Source organism: Stegodyphus dumicola, chromosome 1, assembly GCF_044657685.1.
Source record: "Stegodyphus dumicola isolate Sdum_Otavi_A_Nest chromosome 1, ASM4465768v1".
In the NCBI taxonomy this organism is placed as follows: Eukaryota; Metazoa; Arthropoda; class Arachnida; order Araneae; family Eresidae; genus Stegodyphus; species Stegodyphus dumicola.
Window position 1 is genome coordinate 232430076 of NC_140768.1, and position 20778 is coordinate 232450853.

Genomic DNA, 20778 nt, shown 5'->3' on the forward strand with positions numbered 1-20778 from the left:
AGATGATATATCTCAATCCGGACAACCATGGTTGGGTTCAAACATGGGTTCCTGTTGAAGTTTTTGTGGAAGTGCAGGTCCATTCCATATTGCAAGAAGGGTTGCTTGCAGTTTTAATATACAAAAAACCACATTTCTCAAGCTTCTGCGCTCTGTTTTGCAGATGTTCCCTTATACATTTCAGCGAGTCTCGATGTTGCAACCTGGAGATAAACAACAGCAAGCGAATTGTTTCTTCATGAGAAATGATGAAGATAGCAAGTTTTTCTGCTTGCCGCGTCAGTTTCAGATATTTCGATTCAAATCTGCATTTTTACCGCAGTTTTTAAATAAAATTCTTCTTGAAAAAAATGAAATCAAATAAAATTATCTTAACGCAAAAACTTCAGGTGATAATTAGAAAAAAATGTCTGTACAGTAATTAAATACATTATTTAAAAGAAAATTCTAAAGTTTATTAAGAGTAATTAACCATAATTATCGACCGTAAATGAAACATGGTTGATAATAATATAAAGCAATAGACTGTTGCGAGAAAGTAGTGATAGATATCTCGAACCTAGATTTTTGAATCTTACTTAAAATCTACAATTTAAGTTGTTTTATAGCCTTCTGTTTTTAATGGATAAAAAGTTGGCTTCTGGATTCAGAGATTGTCGGTTAAGTCCCACAAGGGTTGTTGTCATAACGAAGCTGGCATTTTTTAAAAAATATTTGCAGAAACGTTCATCGCTAGCATCAAAACAGCGCAGATACTTGCTCCGTTTTCTGGAGACCAAGAATAAAAATCTTTTCTTATAACAACGCTCTAGCCTTGAAGTAAAGAGCGGAAAACAAAGTTTAACGGATTCTGTACATAGGGGGCAGTCAAAACGTTCCCTAAATTTCGTTGTAATTTTTTATTACGACAATATAGGTACAGATTTACTTAATCGTCTTCAAAGCAGGCTCCTAAACGCGCACACTTACTCAACCGCTTCTGCCATTGTTAGAAACACAACTTAAGTCCTCTTGTGGTATCTTCGGAAGTTCAGCCATCGCATTGTTTTTTGATGTATTCGACGGTGTCAAAACGATTAACTTTCAAGCCCATTTTAATCTTTTGGATCAGCTAAAAGTCCGAAGGTGCCAAATCCTGTGAATAGGGAGCTGGTGGAGAAAGGTTCTTTTCTGCGAGCCATATCGGCACAACAATCAATGTGTGGGAAGGAGCATTGTCATGATGCGGTGACCATTGCCTCTCCTTCCCATCTGTAGGGACGCTTTCTTTAGATTGCCTTCCTCAGTCTTTTCAAAACTTGCACGTAAAAAGGGCTGTTAACAACTGGCTGTTTGTCCAACTGGTAGAAATTCAAGATGCACCACACCTTCATTGTCGAAAACGCATTAAGCATATGAATCGTAAAGGAATACCTAGGCCTCGTCATAAATAACAATTCTCTCAAGAAATGTCGGATCCTCTGTGCTTTTTTCAAAACATTTGGCTGCAATCGACTGCCGAGTTTCCATTTGATTCGGATTCAGCAGCCGCGAGACAAACTTTGCACTGACATGTTTCATCTTCAAATCATCATGACATACATTCTTGTCCACCCCGCTACCACCTGTGAAAACCACATGTAAACGGCTGTTTTCATTGAACAGTCGCCACCACTGTTTGTAAGGCTAACAGTTTCTGAAGCAGACTTCTCCAATCTGTCCATAAACTTAAGTTTACCCTTTGCTCGGGCTTTGACATCGGGCTTACATCGCGCATCCCTACCTTCAGATATACTACCGTCACACAGCCTGTTGTAGGAAATAAATATAGTTGTATTGAAAAAATAATTAATTATTTGTGGTAATAAAGAGTTACAACGAAATTGCATGAACTTCTTGACTACCCCCTACTATTTGAAGCGGCCATGGAGAATCGAACTACGGAATAGGCTACGGAGAATCGAAGCTATCAGTCAGCCAATTGAAAAATACTGTTTTTTTCTTTTTTCCATTATTTCGAAGTGGCAACAAAGGAAAAAGTTAAACTTCAATCAAAGAATCTTTGCTTCAATACCGGCGTGTATACGAAGCGTGAAAAATTGCAGTATAAGGAGAAAGCAGTTCAAACGAAGTGCTGAAGGTATTTGATTTCGAAATTCATGTGAAACGCATGCATTAATTTCTTAACAGTTGTTTTAATAGACTTTTCTTTCTTATGTGCTTTATTAATTCTGGAGGGAAATTTTGTCTTTTAAACTAAAGTTATTTTAAGGAACTAAAAGTGAAGCGATGATAATATGTTGGCAAACCAAAACGAAAAAAAAAAAAAAAAATTGGTTTGATAATATTTGATGTTCTTTAACTACTCATTGTATATATTTCATTTACTGCTTATCATAAATTCGATAAATTCGCCGAAAGTAGACAAATCCTTTGTGCACCGGATAGTAGGATTAAACCGTTCAATGTATGATTGATCCGAGTCAGTTTGGGATGAAAATGAAACGGTTATATTTTTTATAGGCTGGATATTTCATTGAAAGTTTGAGAGATTCCTCCCACATCAGCTTTTAAAATCATTGCCTAATTAATTGTATTGATAAGATGACTTTTGCTTATCATCAATCCTGAAGAACTACTAATGAAAGAACCAATGTCAATGATTCAACATTTTTTTCCCTTCAGTAACATTTTGAAAAATGTGATCAGATAGCTGTGAGTACTACATAAATGCCTTAGCTTGCCAGCAGTAAGCAGTGAAATTGCTGAGCACTGATAGTTTGGGTAGTTCAGTCCAAGGTTCAAATCCTGAATGGGCTGGTTGCATGGGCATTTTCATGGTTTTCCCCATGTGTAACTTGTACACAAGCTAGTTTTCCTTAGAAAGTTCTCCATGAAACCATTTCTTCCCTTAGGCAAATAACCCTTGAATGCTTTGCTGTAATCTGCTATACCAAACACACGCCACCTTAGCTCGCCAATGACCAAAGCAATAAAAGTCATTGAACACTGTTAGTTCGAACCTGGGGTTGATTCTGGTTGCTTACGTGTTTTTGTGGACGTGTGGATATGAACCAGTTTCCCTTGAAATGCCCTTTATAAAGGTATCCTTCCCGTATCCCTAGTGTCATATTTGGATAGATAAAACCAAACTAAACCTTAAGCATGTTAATTTTTTTATCCATTTATGACAATCAAAATTATACTTTTCTTAAGCACATTTAATTTTGCAAGCTTTCCTCATCTCAAGCATAAGATTGAAATCAATTATAAATTATTGTTTCATTTATGATAAGCTAAGTATTTTGCGGTGTATGATTTGGAAACCTTATCATGACGTAATTGGTTGTAATTCATGATTGTGCTGGTTTTGATTGTTTGGGGAATATTTCTCATGGCTTATTTCTGCGTTCAATGTCGGTTAGGAAGTACATTGCTTATTTTGTGCTTTTCACCATAAACTGTCTGTTGGTGGTGAGATTAACCTGAAATTTCTGCATAATTTGGAACGAATTAGAAAGAAAGCATTGATTGGCTTGTGTGTAAATGAAGGTTTAAATGACTTCACCTCTTAGTAAATCACACTGTGTCATTTAAAGATCCGGAAACCGAAGCTCATATCAACACTATCAAAGGTATATGGGGTATAATAAAAAGGGATTTTTGAAAGAAATACCACCGACGGTCTACCACTAAGAAGGATATTTTTTATTCTTACTTTTGTTAATTTATGTGGTGATGGTAGTATACAGATTCTAGTTCAGATAATTTTAAACAGTTTCTCGATGCCATTAAGGAATTCTGTGTGCCGCACACTGAAGACGCAGAAATTTCTAGATAAGGTAAGTTGATATTTCCTTTTTGTACTACACAGATTAGATAGCATGTATTCCCATTTTATGTTATTTCATTCTTTTATTTTGATTTAAGATGCAGTTTATTGAGATAATAATATTTTTTGTGTGTGTGTGTGTGTTTTAATGGTGTTTTGGACACCATTTTATTTGGGAGGGCTTTACACCCAAACAAGAATGGTGCCAAAAAATAGCCAATTTTCGCCCTGAAATATATTTTTCCCCCAATTATTATTGTAAGAAATTATATCATTTTGTCAGCAGGATGTGCTGCTTTTCGCTTATAATTTATTTATGGTGTACTTTTTATTACAGCATAATGGGAAGTGAAACATTTATATGTGTGATTTACTAATTTTTTTATGTGCTTAATTGCAGTTTATTATATGTAAAAAATTTCCTTTAATTATGATTAAGAAAATTAAATAGTTAATTTCTTATTTTAAAATGTTTTTATTAACCAGATTATTTTTATAATAGTGATTTTATAAACAATATTAATCAGAATTTTAAAAAATTGTGCAAAATTATACACAAATCTATATATATTATTATATTCTTTAGCTAATTATACTAACTAATGGTAACAATATACATCTCGTATACATTTGATTTCCCTTTCTTTTAGTATGCTGAATATTCAGAGTCTGAGATTTATATTCTATAGTGGTCAGAGATGTTTTCATCATGCAGTATCTAGTCCCAAAAAACTGGTAACTGTTGGTATGTCATCGCCTTTGTTTAATTTTAGAATATATTTGCAACTGATACCTTTGACATTATTAAAATTAATTTCAATTGATTAACAGTCCACAGTCAGCTATAGGTTAAAATATTTGGGTTTTCATCCGCAGAGAACCCGTTGGCGCTTTGGGAAAGAACCCGTTGGCGCCGTTGCATTTTTACTCGCCAAGGTCACGGTCCATCGACGATAAGCCAAGCCGTAAACGTGATTTTTAGTGCATGTAAATTCAAGTTAGCAGAAAAATTAATATATTAAGCATATGGTAGTAAAAATTCACAGATAATAAGCATGTAGATGTAAAACTAACCTGTTAAACGTGATATACGAAAATAAATTTGTATTGAATTCAAGTCAGCACAGAAAAGAATATATTAAGCATAAGACAATATATAAGCATTTATATTGGAAATAAAAATTCATTTAAAAAATATAAATCAGTATTAATATACTGAAATTAACCCGTTAAACGGTATATACGAAAAACATTTGTCTTAAATTCCCGTTAACACAGAAAACAATATATTCCTTACACCAGCAATGGTTTGGTAATTTTGATGACCATGGTGATGCATCAAACTATTCTGTCATCTTAGATAATCAATACTATTTTTTATTTCAGTTTAATCATCTATTTATGTCACACCTGCCATTCTCTGAAAGGTTATTGTTAGAAAAGCATTAACAATATATTATGTTGTTACAATTTTACGCCATAAAAATGGATTTATTCTTATAATTGTAGATGACAATAACCAGTAATAAAAATAAAAGCATTACTTAATTATTTAAAATGCACATGCACATTTTTGCGGTCTACGAAAACAAATTATTTTACAGGTTAGAAACCTCGTGGTTCTTAGAGCTGTTTGTTAATAATTAAGAACACAGCATGAACAGCCGTGTTACAAATTAGAAATATTTCTATCTATTCGTTGTTAAAAAATTCAGAAAAAATAATAATAAATAAGAGAAGAATAATATAAATCTGCAAATGCGAACAACGACAGTGATAATTTAACAAAATGAACGCAAGAGGAATGGTTGCAAACTTCGAACAAGCGAATAGGATAAATCCGCTGGGTTACCAGGTTTGAACTATTATTGCCAAAGTTGGCGATGTTTACATTTACCGGGTTCTTTGCGGAAGTGCTTCCAAATATTTGTTCCATTAGAGAGGAATGCATTAAATTTAATCCTAGACTATCTTTATGTAATTGAAAGTTTTTAAGTGTAGTAATCTCCCGGTTAGAGTAGATTGAAGGGTACCCCTTGTATTATTGCAAAGTTGTTGATTCATCTATGGTAATCTGAGTAGTTGAATGTTCCGTAAATATACTTTTACCTAGAATTGGGTGCTCCTTTGACTTTTTAAGTGAAAATAAATCGATGTGTACATGGACAAAGTCAAGGGAGTGCACAATGCCAAGTTTGTGCAATTCTCTGATTTTTTTTAAGTGAAAATAGTTAATGTATACATGATTAAAGTCAAGGGAGTGCACAATGCCTAGTTTGTGCAATTCTGTGATTTTTTTTTAAGTGAGAATAGGTCAATGTGTACTTGGATGCCGAATTCGTGCAATTCCTTGACTTGTTATTTTGTCTTTGTGTAGCGGCGATTTTTGGCACTAAAATCAGTGCTACACAAAGCCAAAATAACAAGTCAAAGAATTGCACAAACTCAGTATCCATGTACTGCCGAAAATCGTCAATTTTTGCCAAGGGGTACCCGTAAATATACTTTTATCTAATCTCTCTTATTTCTATGGAGGACCAAAATTTCTGAACTGTGAATGCTGTTTTGCTTATTTTTAAACTTTTTCCTAATTTCCTCAATTATTGTATTGTAATGAATTTCTTTACTTGAGAATTATATAAAATAATGTGTAGAGCAATTATGCTCATTTAATATTGTTAATATAATATTTAATTGTAAGCAGCATTTAAAACTGCATATTTTTGACTTCCTTATTCTGTTAACTTTTGAGGTACTGTTCTGTTATTGGGACCGGACTCAGAAATGTATGAATGTGTGTTTGTATGTATGTTCATATGTGTATACAAACACATACATTCATAATTACATATATACATGTATACATTAACACATGCATGCATACGTTTCTGATCCCGGTCCGGATAACCGAACAGTACCACTTTTGGTAATAAATTAAAATGGCTAAGTAGAAGATCTGGAAGAAACAGGATTTGGAGGAATCCTGTTTTCAGAAACTTGTACTTAAAGTACCCTTTTGCAAAAATACTCTTCATTCTGAAATTATTTCATTAATTTCCCAAAGGTATTCAATTTTTACAAAGATCTTTGATTTTTTATTTAAATTTTTTATTTTTTATTTAAATTTTTTATTTTAAAATTCAGAATTTTTGGTGCTTCTTTGTTTAAGTGGCCACTTCATATAAGACTTTTTGAATTTGCATGTTACAGACTAAACGATTTAGTTTGCAATGTTGGTGGCTAAATGAGGTATCTGCTTTAACAAGAAAGTATCAAATTTTTTGATGTGTTCAAAGACTTCATTGTCTCATTAATAAGAATTAAAAATATTCTTCCATAATATAGCTGAAACTGAGACTTAAATGTTGCAAATTAATGAATCTAGTGCAATCTGTATGCCATGATATTACAACTAGCTTTTGTTCATTATATCAGAAAAGTGATTGAATTTTATTTCATCTGTGGAAGAACAAATAGGAAGATTATCAGTTTGAAAAGTATTCCTTATACATTTATTTATTGTGTATGTTGCGGAAAAAATGTATGTCTGTTTGTAAGATTTTCGAGCTGAACCTTCCAGCACGTGCGTATGTGCAAAATTTATGACAAATTCAGTTTTTAATGCACATTTTTCGCATATCAAAGCTGAGGCGTTTGAATGTCATTTCTATTCCTCCTTATCCTTCCCCACATCATGGAATGTGCCAACAGAAAGTCATTTTTCTACTGGGCATTTGTGCTGCGTGGCAACTTTTTCGTAAAAAGTTACAACACGCGTGTGTTCGTGGGTGAAAATTCGGAAAATATTTTTTTCTCAAATATTTTGTAATTTTGCGTTATTAATTGCCATGTACTACATTAATTTGAATACATTTGGCTCTATAAGTTTTCATGGCCAAAAAAAAAATATGTGCAACCAGCAGATTTTGCTCGCATTCTTCAAGAATTACCTGATGTAGAAAAGGAAGACAAGGAAACCTTTGGATAGGAGAACAATAGTGATTTCCATTCCTTATTTTCTTTTATTTCTATTTTTTAGAAATAAATAAAAATATTAAAATTAGTTTAAAGTGTGTTTTTGTAACCAGTAAGAAGTAAATTCCTTGCAGAAGTAAGGGTACTATTCGGTTTCGAGGGCAGTAAAAAAATTGCAGCGAAAATGTATGCACGAAAGAGCCAAATCTAGCAAACATGCCCATTTAACAGCGTGCCAAATCTCGCGTACGTGCTGATTTCAGATTGCGTAAGTTTATGTAGTTTTATGTTTCTTAAGAAGTCATTGAAATACTAGTTTAATTTTTTATTCCTTTTTTGATATCCTATGGATTTAACAATTTGGGAATTTCCTATGATGAAAAGTCTGCGATAGAATTTTGGGTAAAATGCAGAATCACCCACTGCTTGTTGCATTTTTAAGAATTGCACATACCCGGTATCCATGTACACAACGGCTTATTTTCACTTTAAAAAAAATCCCAGAATTGTACAAAAATGGCACTGCGCACACCCTTGACTTTATCTATGTACACATCGACCTATTGTGACTTAAAAAGTAAAAGATAATTGACAAAATTCCAATTGTTTTTACCCTTGTAAAAAGCAGCAAAGAAATTTGCGGGTGATTCTGCACTTTACCAAAAATGTTTTCAAAGAAAAGGCATCATTCATTATAGAAAATTATGTTTGAACAACCAACGAGATAACATTGTGCTTTAGTGAGAACTCGGTAGCGAAATATTGTGTGAAATTAACCTTTCATCTAAATTAAAATATCAATATTTAGATAGTTATTTACTATTATACTTCCTTTTTTGTGTTAGGGTTGCCTCAATTACTTTTGGCAGCACTGGCATCAACAATAGTTTGGCGATTTTTTACGGCCCTCGAAATCGAATAGTACTGAAGTAAGTAATGCTAAACTTACTTTTTTCCCTACCAAGGTGTTTTCCTTTTTTATTTGCCTATACTTGCCTTTGATGGATATTAAAACTAGCTTCGATTTTAAAATATAATTCTTAAATAATAAATTTAAAATGTTATATAATGAAATACATAATTGCATTTCCATCTCGCTAACATAAGAACTTAAAAATAATTTACTTATATTTGAATGTGATATCATTTGTATTTTGCAATAATAAGATTAATATTTTATTTCGTAACAAATTTATTGTCAATATTCACTCATTTCTGTCATTTTTCGGGCAAAAAACGGTAAAAATAACGGATGTCGTACAAAATAGGACGCGCACGTGCTCGTGTAAAATTGTCAAGCGCGCGTGCTGTAAGCTTAAGAATGTCTTTTAAGTAGAATATTATAAAAAAAAAAAAAAAAATTCAAAAAAAAAATTGATATTAATATATATTACTAAAGTGTCTAGTGAGACATTTAGGATTTTTTGTGGTTTTTATCATGAATTCAGCAAAATAAGGTTTGTATAATTTTTAAAAGTATGAAACTTTTCTTGGTAATCACTTCTTGTGAGTAGCAAGAACCTTCTCAATCATCCTCAAGAGAGACTAGTATTTCTTAGAATATAAATAAACATAAATATTAAACATCACTTCTAAAATTATCAGCTGTTCAGGAGACCAGAAGTATGTAGAGCCATCAGTGGTCATCTTAGGAAAGTTTTTGATTTGATGTTAATCATCAGAATAATTTCTCCCTTTGTTGTCAGCTGAAACTTAAACTAAAAACGTATGACTGAGTACAATGCTTTATTTTCACTTATGTATGTTATGTATTGCTGTCAATTTATATTTGATGTATTGGCATCAAGCATATATGATATAGCAAAAGGTAACATAAAGCATAATACCTCCCATAGGTGTCTTGTTATGGATTTTAAAAAATGTGTTTAATGAATAACAAATGTTTCTTTTGTTTAATTGTCAATAAGTATATAGTCAGCTTTCTTAATCTGGAGTCTGTAACCCTTTAAAAGTATATAGGTGACTTATGGTTGAGTTGATGAAATAATTAAGAAGACTTAAGTTTATTTTGTTTGCAGCCAAAAAATGAGCATGTAAAGTATTAAAAGAATGTGACATTTTGATCCGGTGATGATAGCCCATTCTTGTACAAAAATTCTAAATGTGTTGTAATGATATAATTTTTCTTTTTAGCTTAAAAATGCTTCTTGAAGCATTTAAATAATCTTTTAATATTTTTTGTTGTTTTATTTTAGGATTTTAATCGATAGTTTTTAGTAATTTTTTTTGTCTTTTGGTTAAGAAGGTCACTAAGTCCCATTAATGCCTTTTCTAATTAAGTTCTTGCAAAACAGTGTTCTAGAAGAAGTATATTAGACAGCAGTTAATGATTTGGTGATAACTGTTAAGAATTGAAATTATTTTATTGAGAAACAGTGAGGAGTGTTTTATGATTTCAGAGGTGCAGAGTGTTACTGTAACAGCATTTAAATCAAGTATCTTGCAAACTATAGGACTTGCACTTATTTTTTATGGAGGTAAAACTGATAAAATAAAAAATAAAAAGCAGTCTTAAATAGATAAATGTTATTTGTTAAACTGCCTATTTTAAAATAATCAACTGATCAATTAAACTAGTTTTTTTAATTTTGTTTTATTGCAATGTTTTTGTGAATTGACTACATAAAAATACTGCATATAATTTTTGTGTTCTTAAAATTTTGAATTAATTTCTTTTTTCTACTTTTATAGTAAGAAAACCTGTTGTGTTGTATATTACATCCTGTAAGCTTCATTTAAGTACACTACATTTTACTAATGGAGAAAAAGAAGGTGTTGTAAAGAGCTTATCTGCCCTTCAGGCCAAAAAAAGAGTACCCAAGAAAAAAGTTAAAGTGGGAAAGGAATACACTGATCAGGTATGTAATTTTCATTTGTGATGTTTTGATGTATAGGTTTGTAAGCATGCCTTAAAATTATCTGTTTCTCCAAGTTTAACAGTAATTTGCTTTTAGTATCCTATTAGTTTAAAAATATTTTGTACCTTACCTCCCCCACCCCCCCCCAAAAAAAAAAAGATTTCTAAAACTTTTGTGCTTTAAAGAATTTTTCAAAAGATGAGAAGATTTAAAGAAGATGTTTTTCTGTAAAACTTCTGGCAATCTAAGTTTGACTTTTATGTAGTTTTAAATAAATAACCTATTTTACAAAAGCTAAATAAATAAAATAATACACACATACATATATATATATATATAACAATCAACAATCATTCACTTTTGCATTTTCTAAATTTTTTAGAATTAAATAATTTTTAGAATTTTATATTTATTCATGAATTTGGTACTTGCACTTGATTTACATATGCTCTCGGAATAAATGATATTGTAGATTAGTTTGCAACAACTTTAATCATATGTTTGCATTAAATTTAATTAAAATTTAACTTTAAATTTGCTTTTTACAAATAGAGAATGTTTGTTAAATTATGTATATAGTGAAGCCATTCAAGACAACCACTTTCCTGAGATGATTCTCTTTTTAAAAGGTTAATGTTTCTGAGAGCATGGTTAAATAAAGGTGTCAAACATTATTAACAGTCTGTTCTATAAGGTGATCACTTCTGCAGAACCCAAATCCTGTATAATCATGAGCTGCTATTTTAGTAAAGTTTCACCTTTTATTTTTACATTGGAACCTTTCCTAAGATGATTGATGATGGTCCCAAATAATATTAGTCCTTTGTACAGATTCTCACATTAGGAGGATGATGCCACTTTTTAATGCTTTAAGAAACATTGATCAGTCTCAGAGGTAGGTGTTTGTGAGAGAAAAATGTTATGAGAAAATTTCCTGTATAAATAAGAAAAATGTGATTATTTTTTTTTTTTTGTTGAAAATTTTATTAAATATTAATCAAAGAAAGAAATCCTTTAAAATGTAAATTTATTAACAATATAGGAATATTGGCAAGCTGTAGCATATAGTTCAGCTGAAGAATATGATATGCCGTTATTATCAAAAGAGCTAGAGAAACAAGGATTGTATGAGCATTGCAAGCTACCAGAAGATGCTGGTGAAGTTATTCATGTGATTGCTAAGTACATGGTTGGAAAAGAACCTCGTCACATCTATTTTTTTAGGTAAATTCCATAATGGGAGTATTCTCCTTTGATCTCCTGTTTTTGTAAACTTCAGCTTTTCAAATTAGAGCCTTTCAAAATTTTATATATCTATTAATAGTAAGCTCTGCAGTAGATCTAATTTGAGTAAAGGCTGCTGCTTTATTGAGAACACATATCACACAATGTTAATTATATAAACAAGGGAAAGAAAGCTTGAACCTTTAAAAGAAAATTTTGAATGATTATGTATGTTGTGTTTTGCACATACTAGTAATTTTTTTATTGCTTAGTGATGTTGCAAAGGTATAGAGTAGGGGTTCTCAACCCTATGCCCACAGGCACCATGGTGTATCCGATCGTTCAATGTGTGTTTGCCACTGTGCGATCACATTAAAAATGTTTGTTTTCAATAAAATTATATGTGAAATTTTTTTCATTTTTAATTAAATAGAAATTCCGTCTAACACAGATTCCAGCAAAAAGCGAAATGCAACTGATCTCTCTTTTTTTTTTTTTTTTTTTTTTTTTTTTTATGTGCTTGTATTATTACTCTATCCAACTATCAGTTCACTTTGAAAAAGTAAAGTAAATAATGCCCGACTTCCAACAGATATTCTAGAATATGCTCTTAGGAACAAAAGGATTGGGGAACAAAAGGGTCTAGAGATTTCTGTTTCAGATTGTTGTATAAATTTGGTTCAACTGTAAGCTAAGTAGGTTGTTGAAAGGTGGGAGACCTGTTATAGCCAAGATTTTTTAATTTTTACTTTGTAGTGTTTATGTAAAAGTTTAAGTTATTGTCTTAAATATAGTGTCTACTTTTGAAAGGAACTCTACTATTTTTAATCTGGATGGCAACCAGATCTCGCATGTATTATCCATTTTTTTCTTGACTCTTATAAATATATACTAGAATTAAAACTTAAGTAAGCATTTGTTTGAACATATGTGTATAAGATATGCAGTGCACATCACTTAATGTGATCAAGTTTGTCATGCTATTTTGATAATGTTAACCGAATGTTAACATGAATGATAAGAAAAAATATCTTTAAAAAAAATCATATTGAACTAACTTAATAAAAACATATCTGTAAACAATTAAATAGACATCTTCATAGTATTTTAATGAGGAAAATGCAAAAGTTTGTTTATAAACTGTTTACAGTGTATTTAATGCAAAAGTTCATTAATGAACTGTTTGTAAAATTTCTGGAAATTATTTGGCCAATGCTGTATCCCTAGTTTTAATATTCTGAGGGCATCATTCATTGGGAAGCAAAATTCAGATTTTACTTTTATATGATTATTCTTCAAATTTCAGTAAATTCCCAATGTAAAATTCAGAATAAGCAAAAAGACAACCTTAATTTACTGTGATATTTTCAGAGAATTGTTTTTGCAATGGGGACTTTTTTTTACTCTTGAAAAGGAAGTCCTTCTATCTGATGATAGCTCTGAAAATCCACATAGTTATTGAAAAGCTGCATCAAGCTTAGGTTCCCCCCCCCCTCCCGTATGTGATTTCATCCCTTACTTGGCAATTTTTTTAATCAATTTTGAGCTTGTTGGCAAACTTAACTTAGTTTAAAAAAAAAAAAAAAAAAAATTATTCTATAGTATTTAGTTCGTATTAACCAAATTGTTGATTCAATAAGTGATATATTTTCCATACATATACAAAGTATTCCATATATATATATGTTTCTTATACAAAGAGGTTGAACTTCGGCCATTTGATAACAGTATCGCATTTAATAAATGCGGTATTATTAGTCACTTTATACTTTATTATTAGTCACTTATTATTAGTCACTTTAATACACAGACACTCTTTTCAAAGCTAAAAAATGTCTGTGGTTCAACTCTTAGTATGCTGAGACTAACTGCTCGATATTTTGCTAGCCATGTACCACCTAATCCCATCAAGAAAGAGCCTCGTAGACAGTGTTCTCTTCGTTGCTTTAAAAATAATAAAAAATAAAAAACTGGAACTGGCAGATAAATTCACAAAGAAACGCAAATTTGGTGCAGAGTTTGCGAGGTAGCCTCGAGCCTTATTTTTAAGTTTATCAGACTAAATTTCTAATAAATGTTTTTATTATATTTTGCATATTTTCATTAGATATGTATTTTACCTTTGTATTTCATGAAATAAATCATAATTTAAACAAGATTCATTTTCAAACTTTTGCTTTTATATGATTATTCTTCAAATTTCAGTTTCCTGATAACCTTTATTTATGATCTAATTTTAAATTGAAAAAAAAAACTCTTTTTAAAAAATTTTTTGTATATTTTAATGATAAAATTACCCATGCAGCTAGTTCATTGGCTTGAAATTAAACTCAGGTCAAACTGCCAGTGATCAGTAAACCTTGCCACTTGACCGCTGGGAGACTTTTTTTTATCTGATTTCATCAAAAATGTAGTTCACTTTAGAGTTGTGTTTGGGTGTCACCTAAGGTAAACTAGTAAATGTATTTAAGTTTTTATAAAAATTTTACATTAGCATGTTTCTCTTTCAATAACGTTAATATATGTTTTACATATAGTGCAGATGCACTAACAATGCTTGATACAGTTTAATATTGCTCAAAAAGTAATCCTATTAAATACCAGCATCATGATTATAATAGTAGTTTTTAACTGATTTTTATATTCAGAGAAAACTATGCATATGAAACTGAAATGAAAAATATTTAAAAAAATAATTTAAATTCTTCTATGAAAATTCAATTAAAATAACAAGTTTGTTGAAACTTCTTTCACCAGTAGTTAGAGTAAAATATTCCTGATGCTATTTCCAAATTTGGTTTCAACTGAATTAAACTGTACTTGTAAATTATCTTTAATAAATCTAACTTTGTAGATACTTTCAAGTGCAGACTTGGTGAAATAGTGTGTTTCTTAAAACAAAATTTTTCTGATAAAATTCCTGGATCATTTATGTTACATAACAAAGTTACAATTTTTTCATTTCAAATCATTTAACCCTAGTGGCATTAATCTTCTGCCAGTAAGGAATTCAAAATAAAATATATGACATTTTTCATATCTCTATTTTATTTCTGAGTTCATTTCTACTTAAGAAAAACAAGTTTTTCAAATATTTTCTCTTGGATGATGATATTAAATGCTGAGCTCCAAGGAGTAAGTTAGCATGCTTCATCTTGCTTACCTGTAAATCATAAGTATGGGCAAGAGAATTGATGACAATAACAGGATAGTGACCAATGCATTCAAATATTATTTTCATTTTGGAGGTACTCAACCACCATAGCAGCTTGTTATGATCAATCATTGTAATCTATTAATAAAAAATCTGAATTTCTCTTAAACCTTAGTTATAGAATCTCTGTTAAAGATAAGCAGGTTGATGATATGATGGACATTGCTCATAATTCCTTCTGAAACCTCTAAACTACTATACTGAAACATTCTCTTTCATAAATATGCAGTGTGAGATTGTATATTCAAGCACGGTAGAAATACAAATGCATTTAGAATTGGTATTTCAACTGAACCCATCCACGAATAGTAGTTGGGTCTAGTCTTCTTGGCACTTGGAAAGTACAGAAAGCAGAGCACAATACAATAGTCTTCTCACATAAAAACCATTCTTGTGAAGCCTTTAAGCATGGTTTTTATGTGAGCAAGGAATAGGTCTGCTAATTGAAATTTTAGTAGCTGCTGAGAAGTTTCAGTCAACTTTCAAGTAATTACATAATGCTTTCTGTGTTCCAGCAGGTGATAAATAAGTTCTAAATTTCTAAATTATTGGTTTGGATAATATTTAGGGTTTTTGGAGAAATCATCTTGTGTTTGATCTGTCTTGAATGTACTGCTCACCTGCCACTTTTGACAATTTTCAAACTGACAAATTTACATTTAAGCAAGATATTTGTATGATGTAAACATATTTCCTTTCATGATTTGCTCAAGCTCATTTTATTTTCATGTTTTGTGTAAAAATGTCTGGTAGCAATAAATTTTTGTGCTTGTTAGTATATTATTATTACCATAAATAATTCGAAATGATATTTTAATCTGTCATTCTAATTAGTGTCATTTTTACAAATATTTCTTAGTTTTGAACTAAGGAACTATGACTGCATATTTCATATGACTTATTCAGTTTTCTCCTTTCACTTCAATGTATTTAGCTTTACAGTCAGTCAGGCTTAACCCTGTGACTGCTTATTCCTCAGTTTTCCACAAGCAACATTAAATGTAGCAAAATTTGCTCATCCCGCATTATCCATGAGCATGTGTTTGCTACCTCTATGCGAAGTGTATCATGCTGTTTCAATGTTTAATCATTAGTAATCAATTCTTTCTCTGGGATTCAAACCAGGCATTTCAATATGGCAGTCAGCGTCATTAACCACTCTACCATCTGGGCGACATGAAGACTTAACTAATGTTGAGTAGTTAAACATTTATATTTTCTTTTTGTTAATTTACTAATTTTCATTATTATTCATATGATTACATGCATATTAATTATTAATTAAAAGTACTGCAAAAAATTATTTTTTCCAGCTTAGAAATCAGTACGATTCAAAAACACAAAATTAGAAAATTGAATGAAATTAGCCTAAACCATAGTTTAAGTTTTAATTTGCTATTCTAAATTTTAGTTTAATTAAAATCATTCTTTCTAGTTTAATAGTTCAAATCATGCATTTGACTTTAAAATGTATCATTTGGAGTTCTTTTGAAATAGCATAATGTCACATAATACAAAAACATCCTAATAAAAAATTTATACACATTTTTTGCTGCACTTCATTAAAATTTATTTCCGTGAAGAATTTTATATTAATCAATCACTCAAGGCTAGATAAAAATGACATCAAAAATTGCAAATTTGGAAATTAAATATCATGGTCAATTTTTGTTGCATGGGAGTCAAACTTCTTGTATTTTTATTTTTTCATAACGAGTATTATAGCTTTTACAAATATAAGTGTGAGAATTGGGAGCTTACATTAAAAGTTAAATTTTATTATTTGCCCATTAAAAAAAAAAAAAGAAAAGAAAAGAAAAAAAAAATTTAATTTCCAAAACATGAATATTTTTAAAATTTAAAACACTTCTGTATTTGGAAGTGTATGACTATGACCAACTATTGCAAAAATAAAGGCCAGGTAAGGACTTTTAAGGCAGGTAAGGGAATATATGTATATATATGCGTGTGCATATATAAATCCATTTTACAATCCGTTTTGGAATAAAGAGTCCTTTATTCTATACGTACATGCAGAATAAAGAGTCTTTTCTATACGTACATGCAGAATAAAGAGTCTTTTCTATATGTACATGCAGAATAAAGAGAGTTTTGGAATAAAGAATCCTTTATTCTATACGTCATGCAAAAAAATAGTGAAAATAGATTCAAGAATGGTCGAAATGGATGTTTCTTTCAAATATGATAATCAAAATATACGATTGCAATACTCCCTTTACTTATTACAAGGAAGTAAAAATATGTAAAATATTTTCAGAGTTCCTAACCTGAAAAAAGCAATTTCATTTGAATGCTGTTTATAAGGTTTGCTTTATTTAATTATGGCAAAACACGTGAGCACTATCTGCTTAAAGGGAAGAATGCCTTCATAGAAGACTTTCTAAGGGAAACTGGCTCGTATACATGTTACACAAGGGGAAAACTATGAAAACGCCCATACAACCATCCCGTGCCAAACTATCAGTGTTCAGCGACTAGCACTCGACCGCTGGTGAGCCACACTGTTTTTAAAAATTGCAAAAATGTTAAGAATTGTAATAAAGCATTGGATTATAAACTAATGTATGTATTTCATTGTTGGTATATTTTGAGAAATATTTTTATATTCAATTCTTTTTTTTTTTTTTTTTTTTGAAGTGAAGGAAGTGTTGTGTTTTGGAATGTTCCTGATTTAGAAGTATGTATTATGAATTTCTAATATTTTTACTGTATAATGTATATACACATATGTGCAAATCTTTAAAAAAAAAAGTATATACTTTTTCTCCTAGCAACAATCTGTTCTTAATTTTCTGAAACCTTTCGAGACCAATCCATATGATTCAAAATTAGTGAATGCAGAAAAAGAAGATTTAGATTATTTATATTCTGAGTAAGTTTTCCATTTTAAAAAAAGACATAACAATACTTACTGAAGTTTGTTTAGACTTTTTTTTATGCAGATACCTTTATTATTCCTTTTTAATATTGTGAAACAGTATTGTGTGTGGCTTGTGAAATGACTTGTGCTAATTTTATTTTTGTTATAGGGATAAAACAAAATTTTTAGATGGAAGAATTATTCTTCATTCTGAAGGAAATACTGATCTTTATACATACACCTTTTCTAATAGCATGGCACTTTCAGGTAACTACTTGAATATAAAAATTTTGTGTTGCATATGTTCAAGAGTGTGAGGTACTCAGTCTTGGACTTCATTAATATGCCTTTACACCATGTATTCCCAAGAGAACATTAAATAATATTTATTTGTATGGAAAAGAATGCATCTCTCAGAGACAAATAAATAAATCAAATCTCTTTGGAATATACTGTTTAAATTCCTTGATGATGTGGTAGTTAATACATGTGAACTCAGGGTCTAGGGAATTTTCTAGGCTGACGACATACATCTGGGTGACTAAAGTATTTATTTATTTAGTTAATGGTGGAGATACATTAATGACTATTTACAAATGAAAAAAAAGAGTGATGATTGGAAGGTTACATCTTTGCTGTCTAATCATTACGTCGTAGTCATAAGCATGACCTCCTTATTTACCATCATCCATCTTATTGTGATACCATTAGTTGTGTTGAGTTGTCGCACTCCTGCTACTCACACTCGGGCATCCTGATACAACAGGGCCTCCTGGCTATCATGGAGTTACAACAAAATCTGAAAAGAGTAATTAAAAAAAGAAAAGTTCGTTTGGGTGTATCATCTTGGAACGTTGGAGTGTCAATGGATCATTTTGAAGGGGGGGAATATATTATTTCTCCAGACCATCTTAAATGCTCAAGCATCTTTAGGAGCATATCTGGAACATCTTGGCGAGGGAAAAAAAAAAAAAAATTAACATCTTAATAGATCTTGTATATACAGGGTGTTTCATAGATCATGGGACAAACTTGGAGGGGTGGTGGAGCATACTAAAACATGAATTTTTTTGTATAGGAATGTAGTGTGACGGGTTAAGGCAAGAACGCAAAAAAAAAAAAAAAGAAAAAAAACACGAGAGGAAATTGTGTTTATGTACAAAATCAACGCAAAGTGCTTCTTTGCAGCAATACAGTATTCACAATAAATGTTCAACAAAGGGAACAGTAATAAGAACTACAGCTATGATTGGCTGGTGATGCAGTGGTAGAGGGCGGTTGTGAGCCGGACAAACCACGATCCGATGCATCAGAGGATCATTCGCAACTCTGATGTCGAGCGTGATGGGCGAGTTTACGCACAGAGAAAAAGCTGACATGCATCTCATGTATGGTGCTGCTAATGGGAATGGCAGAGCAGCGCTACGATTGTACCAGAAAGGGTTTCCGACCAGGCATATGCCGAAGCACACAATGTTCGAGAGGTTGCATCAGTCTCTGTGTAAAAACGGGTCATTTGAAGCCACCTCTGACACTAGGAGTGGAAGAAGAAGTGCATGACAACCTTGCATTGAAGAATCCATCTTGAACATTGTGCATGAATCACCTCAGACAAGTACAAGAGCTATTGCACGTCGTCTGAAGCTGAGTCATTCCATCGTTTGGAGAGTAATGCATGAAAATACGAGGGCCATCCAGGAAGTAGATTACGTTTCCGTCTGTGTCCGCTAGGGGCGGGGCTAGCGCGGCCATCTTGGGGTCAGAGCGTTGCGCAGCTCAGTCTGCATCTAGCCGTGCTAGTGAGAGGTTCGTGCTGTGCTCCGTTCAGATACTGTGACGGTTTGAAATGTCTGCGTTAATTGAAAATCCCGCGAGCTGCGAGGTGCGCTCAGTAATAAGGTTTCTGACTGCAAAAAACTGTAAACCGATAGAAATCTATCGGCAGCTTCGTGAAGTGTATGGGGACAACATTATCACTGAAGGTGGAGTGCGTCAGTGGGTCATAAGATTTCAAAATGGCCGAACCAATGTTCACGACGAAGATCGAAGTGGGAGACCCAGCATAGTGACCGCCGAACTTCTCAAAAAAGTCGATGCTAAAGTCCGTGAAAATCGAAATTTCACAATAACGGAACTTTCTTTGAGTTTTCCACAAATTTCACGAAGTTTGTTGCACGAAATCATCAGTGAAAAGCTTGGTTACCACAAGTTTTGTGCAAGATGGATTCCAAAAATCTTGACAGAGGACCACAAAAATCAGCGAATGGCTGCAGCGTTGAACTTTTTGGACGCTTACCATAAGGATGGTGACTCTTTACTCGATCGCATCGTTACTGGTGACGAAACATGGGTGAAACATGTGAACTGTGAAACGAAATTGCAATCAATGCAGTGGGGGCACACAAGTTCTCCCCAAAAACCCAAGAAATGCATGCAAACAATGTCGGCAAGGAAGATGATGACGACTGTTTTTTGGGACAGAAAAGGTGTAATTTTGGTGGACTTCCTGGAAAGAGGCACTACAATAAACTCTCAAAGGTATTGCCAAACTCTCCAAAAACTCAGAAGAGCAATTCAAAACAAGTGCAGAGGAATGTTGAGCTCTAAGATCTTGTTGATTCACGACAACGCCCGGCCCCACACGGCAAATGTCACTCATAAAGTTCTTGAATCTTTTAAGTGGGAGTTGTTTCCTCATCCGCCGTACAGTCCCGACCTGGCACCGAGCGACTTCCACCTATTCCCAGCAATGAAGAAGTGGCTGGCTATGCAGCGTTTTGATGACGACGCACAG

At 32.0% G+C, this 20778-nt stretch overlaps 1 protein-coding gene across 2 annotated transcripts in view; it reads left to right on the forward strand.

The window, feature by feature from the left end:
* Positions 1-1981: 1981 nt before the first annotated feature.
* LOC118200316 (required for meiotic nuclear division protein 1 homolog) overlaps positions 1982-20778 on the forward strand; it is a 58279-nt gene continuing 39482 nt past the window's right edge. The window contains exons 1-8 of one of the 2 annotated variants that reach the window (XM_035372273.2): positions 2030-2119; positions 3758-3821; positions 4462-4556; positions 10499-10665; positions 11708-11889; positions 17762-17801; positions 17896-17996; positions 18154-18251. In XM_035372273.2, the coding sequence (XP_035228164.1) occupies positions 4463-4556; positions 10499-10665; positions 11708-11889; positions 17762-17801; positions 17896-17996; positions 18154-18251 (682 nt within the window). In that variant the 5' untranslated portion in view covers positions 2030-2119; positions 3758-3821; position 4462. Of the gene's footprint in view, positions 2120-3757; positions 3822-4461; positions 4557-10498; positions 10666-11707; positions 11890-17761; positions 17802-17895; positions 17997-18153; positions 18252-20778 lie in introns of both variants that reach the window. The other variant, XM_035372271.2, reaches the window with a different exon arrangement.